The sequence below is a fragment of the Salvelinus sp. IW2-2015 genome, linkage group LG19, assembly GCF_002910315.2.
Source record: "Salvelinus sp. IW2-2015 linkage group LG19, ASM291031v2, whole genome shotgun sequence".
NCBI classification, from domain to species: domain Eukaryota; kingdom Metazoa; phylum Chordata; class Actinopteri; order Salmoniformes; family Salmonidae; genus Salvelinus; species Salvelinus sp. IW2-2015.
Window position 1 is genome coordinate 26,321,839 of NC_036859.1, and position 5,204 is coordinate 26,327,042.

Sequence of the window (5,204 nt, forward strand, 5' to 3'; positions counted from 1 at the left end):
TTATGTTGTGCAATTGTCATATTGACAAAAATTGTGTGTGTGTGTTTGGTTTTGGTTTTCTGTGTGTGTGAGGCGTGTGTGTGTGTGTGTGTGTGCTGTTGGTGTGTGGTGTGTGTGTGTGTGTGTGTGTGTGTGTGTGTGTGTGTGATGATTATATATATTGTTATATATATATTTTTTAAATAAATCGGGCCGATTTAATCCGGTATCGGCTTTTTTGTCCTCCAATAATCGGTATCGTATCGCGCATTGAAAAATCATAATCAGTCGACCTCTAGTCTGTATTAAACCTCTTAAAACCATCTGTTTTTTTTTAATAAATGTTGATAATAAATATAATATTTTCTCTCCCAGACGAGAACTTGTTTTGGCCCGTAGTCCAAAATTATTTAATATTATTGTTATCATTTTATATTCGTCTATCCTCCGGTGAGAAAACCCAAATGCGAACCATAAATCTCTCTTCTATCTTCTCTTTTGACCCAAGTTAAACAATTTAAAGGCAATGCTACCAAATTCTAATTGAGTGTATGTAAGCTTCTGACCCACTGGGAATGTGATGAAAGAAATAAAAGCTGAGAATAAATCATTCTCTCTACTATTATTCTGACATTTCACATTCTTAAAATAAAGTGGTGATCCTAACTGACCTAAAACAGAGATTTTTTTACTAGGATTAAATGTCAGGAATTGTGAAAAACTGATTTTAAATGTATTTGGCTAAGGTGTATGTAAACTTCCGACTTCAACTGTATATGTGTTTTGTTTAAATGTGTGCATGTGAGTGTGTGAGAGTTAGGCTATATGGAGGAGATTACTGAGTAGTTTGGTTCATCAGGCTGACCCCCAGTCTTTGCTTGAAGTTATTGAGGGATGGAGATGTTTTGGCAATGTGAAGATAAGTATTCCAGAGTATGGTACCTCTGTATCCTATAGAGAATTGTTAATTTGAGGTGCAGCAGTAGGGGGAGTGAAGGTTACCGCAGTGTTTGTGTTATATGGATAGATTTCAGAATTAACCTGGAAGAATCCATTGCCGATTTTAGGTAAACTGTCTGGGAGATATGAGTATTTGTAGATGAAAGTGCATAATTGGCGTATATCAATGTAGTAAATAGACAGGATATTGATTTTCTTAAACAAAGGTGCAGATGGAGCCAGGTAATTAGAGGAGGTGGCTAGTCTTGCAAATGTATTTATAGTCATTTGTGTAGGTAGGAGGCATATGGACTGGCCCAGACAATATTACAGTAAATGAGATATGGGTAAATTAAGCTATAGTATAGAGTTAGGAAGCAAGCCTGATCAACCAAAACACTCATCTTTCTGATGAAACAACAGATTTCATCACTTTGCTGCAGACAAATTGAATATGATCTTTCCATGATAACTTTTCATCAATTAAAACTTAGAGGAATCTAGTGGATGTAACTTATTCCATTTTATTCCCACCTATTGAGGTTCTGGCTCTTTTTTTTTTTACAATATTTCTTATTCTTAATAGTGAATACATTAAAGTTGGATTTTTTTACATTTCAAGATAATTGTTTATCTGGAACCATTCAGAAAATGTGGCCATGCCTGAATTGGCTTCATTAATTAGTGAATCAAAATTATTATTTGATAAAATCTAATTGGTATCAACAGCAAAGAGAATTGGAAGTATGGTAGAAGACACAGCAGCAAGGTCATTAATATAGATTAGGAATAACAAAGGTCACGTTATYGAACCATGTGGCACGCCACAGGATATCTTGGCTGTTGTGGATGCACATCTATTTGCATAAACACATTGTTCTCTACCATAAACATAAATATATAGCCAATTATATGTATAATCATGCAAACCGTAATAATGCAATTGAGAAAGTAATATTTCATGATCAACCATGTCAAACGCTTTGGATAAATCTAAAAAGATGACAAAAGCGTATTCATTGTTGTTAAGGGCTGTAAACATTTCATCCACAAGTTGCAAAAGAGCTATATCTGTAGAGTTGGTGTGCATATTGGTGTGCATATAGAATACAGTGTTGATTTAAAGGTTTCAACATTCTCCTACACACATATTTTCTAGGATTTAAAAAAAACATGGTAGTACAAATATTGGGCGATAATTTSTAAAAGATCTTGGATCCCCAGATKTATAGAGGGGGATAAATTTGGCAATTTTTAAATCTTGAGGAACAACACTAGTTTGCTTCGTTTTTATAAAGATATATGTTAGAGGCTCAGTAATCGAGGAAGACACTGATTTCACCAAGAGGCACTAAACTCATCATGACCTGATGCTGATATCTTTAAGTTACCAATTACCTCCATCACCTCCATCACCTCAGGAGGATCAAACTGAAGCAGAGAAGGGAAATGTCCCTTAACGTAATCCAAGGGATTTCCATCAGTTTTCTCTATTTTCTTTTCAGATTTCTCTATTTTCTTTGCACAGGGTGCACGGCGTACGGCCAGCTCCGTTACAGTTACAATGTTATCTTTATTATTGRGAAGAGCTTGTAAGCAAGCATTTTACGGTAAAGTTAACACCAATTGTATTCGGCATGTGACAAGTACAACTTGATTTGATTTGCTCCACTATAGTACAARTTGTAAATATGAACAGGATCAGGACATAATCTGACATTGCAATCTGATGTCCCAGCCTCATCACCTGTAAAATCCACATTAGTCGGATGTATACTTCCCGCCCTTCCTTCAGACATATCTCATTAGATATAATGTCAAAGGTTGACATACAGTGACATACAGTATAAGTAATATGTCAGCATAGGTATATAACTAATACGTCTTGTTTCCTCACTCATACCCCACAGAGGCTGAATATGGTAAATCTATGTAAAAGGAGTGGCTAGGGTTACATAAGAGTATACATGTATGTACAGGGGATGTTGAAGACTCAGATATAGATATACAGTAGTATAGAACTGTTGCAGGTTATGCCTGGCTGTACAGAGGAAAAGTACCATAAAGATACTCACTGGTGCAGGACATGTCAGGTCGGTCTACGTCCCCACGGTAGTAGCCGTTGCGGCAGACGCAGATAGTGGCGGCCTCGGCTGCAGAGCGGCTGTTGGAGGGGCACTGCAGACACAGACCTGGACCCTGGCTCGACTTGAATGTCCCTGGGGGGCAGGCTACAGGGGAAGAGAAAGACAAACAATATTAGACATTAAGATAATGCAAAGTATTTAGGCATGATATTTAGGCTGATACATGTACACAGTGCACATCCTGGCTTGACTTGAGGCACTGACTTACATGGTGGGAGAGGGGACAAAATAAATTAGAAAATGCTGAAGCAAAATGGTCGTATTGTTTAACAGCTGACAGGTAAAAATAGCCTAGCACTGTACCTTGGCATTGACATGGATGTTATTGTGGTGCAGGTTACATAGGGACAGATGGAATAACAGATGAGTGATCCATAACATGTGGTAGTGAGGCTGAGGATTAAATGGACTGCTGGAATGACCCTGATGCTATTTGGATGTCTGGCAATTTGTCTCTCTCTCTCTCTCCCTCTCTCTCTCCCTCCCTCCCTCCCTCCCTCCCTCCCTGTTTATTATAAGTGACTGCATCCAGCCCCATTGATCTCCAGTGATAACTCCCCTTCCTTCAGCAGTAGCAGATTCATTCTGGGAATGGGGAGAGAAAGGAGGAAAAATATGACTGTTCCTGATATGACTGTGTCCCTAAACTCAGGCAATAATCACATCCATTTCAGCAATCCTGCAGACCAGGGGTCAGCAAACAGGTCGGCAAATTTGCMAAAAAATTGTTTAATTTAGGAAATCTGTTCCCAATTATTCCGACAAATGAAAAAAGAGATATGTGATCGTGTCTCAATGTAATCAAGGTATGAAATTATGGTTCTTTTAAAATACAATCTCATTTTTGGGCTTAGTTGTGGTCAATTTGCAGTGCACAAATTATTATTATTATGTTCCGGCCCCCCGACCATCCGATACAACAGAAATCGGCCCTCGGCTGAATCTAAATGCCTACCCTTGGACTAGAACATGTAAAGTAGGACTGAGGATCGGTCCTCCATACCAACAAAGCAACCAGGACCTCTATCAAGAAATGCCATTGAAACCTACTGAAGCAAAGCTCCTATATAGGGGCAGGAGTTTTACCTGATCATGTAACCTTGCCAGGAAAACTGAGCCCTAAAGGCCTAAACTACAGCCCAGAAGCAGGTCTCATAGCCAGAAAAGGTCTACCTCCTAGCCCTACCAGTACAATAGTACACAAAACACAGCATACCTCCTAGCCCTACCAGTACAATAGTACACGGAACACAGCAAACATCCCAGCCCTACCAGTACAATAGTACACGGAACACAGCATACCTCCTGGCCCTACCAGTACAATAGTACACGGAACACAGCATGCCTCCTAGCCCTACAAGTACAATAGTACACAGAACACAACATACCTCCTAGCCCTACCAGTACTCAAAGGACATAGAGAACGAGCAAAGGACAGTAAGAAACCATTCTGAAACCTTTATAAATCAACAGCGCCTTTTAAAATATGAATAAATATTTTAATGCTACATATTAAAATAATAAAGAAACAAGAGAAAGCAAGGCTTTTAGAGAGCGAGACAATACTGACCATGTCTTATAGAGAATGCAAGTTATAAATAGAGCATTTATATTACGAAGTTCCTCTCTCCCAATTCTAAACATCTGGAGCATCTACAAAATAAGACTGATTAGACACAGCGAGAATATGAAGAGAGGGTGAGAGAAAGAGAGATAATTAGAGAAGAAGAGTGCGAAAGGAAGAGGAATGAGATAGATTTACTGCACATACTCAAGTAACAGTGGAAGACCTACTCTTTATGAAGATAAAAGAGGAAAGGTTGAGGGGAAGAAGACAGACATAAAGATAAGGAAAGAGAGAAATTGAGGGGAGGAGAGAGAGAGAGACAGACACATAAAGATAAGGAAAGAGAGGAAAGATGAAGAGGGGAGAGAGAAGAGAGAGACAGACATAAAGATAAGAAGAGAGAAAGATTGAGGGGAGAAGAGAAGAGACAGACAAAGATAAGAGAAAAGAGAAGAAAAGGCAAATATGGAGGGAGGAGGAGAAGACAGACATAAAGATAAGAGAAGAGAGAAAGATTAAGTGAGAGAGAGAGAGACAGACATAAAATAAGGAAAGAGAAAAATGAGGGGACT

The 5,204-nt window shown here is 38.6% G+C and overlaps 1 protein-coding gene across 2 annotated transcripts in view; it reads right to left on the reverse strand.

The window, feature by feature from the left end:
• Nucleotides 1–5,204, reverse strand: part of LOC111979445 (ephrin type-B receptor 1) — a 482,851-nt gene that overhangs the window by 141,756 nt on the left and 335,891 nt on the right. For both annotated transcript variants that reach the window (XM_024009990.2, XM_024009989.2), the window contains exon 4: nt 2,994–3,149. In XM_024009990.2, the coding sequence (XP_023865758.1) occupies nt 2,994–3,149 (156 nt within the window). The remainder of the gene's footprint in view (nt 1–2,993; nt 3,150–5,204) is intronic.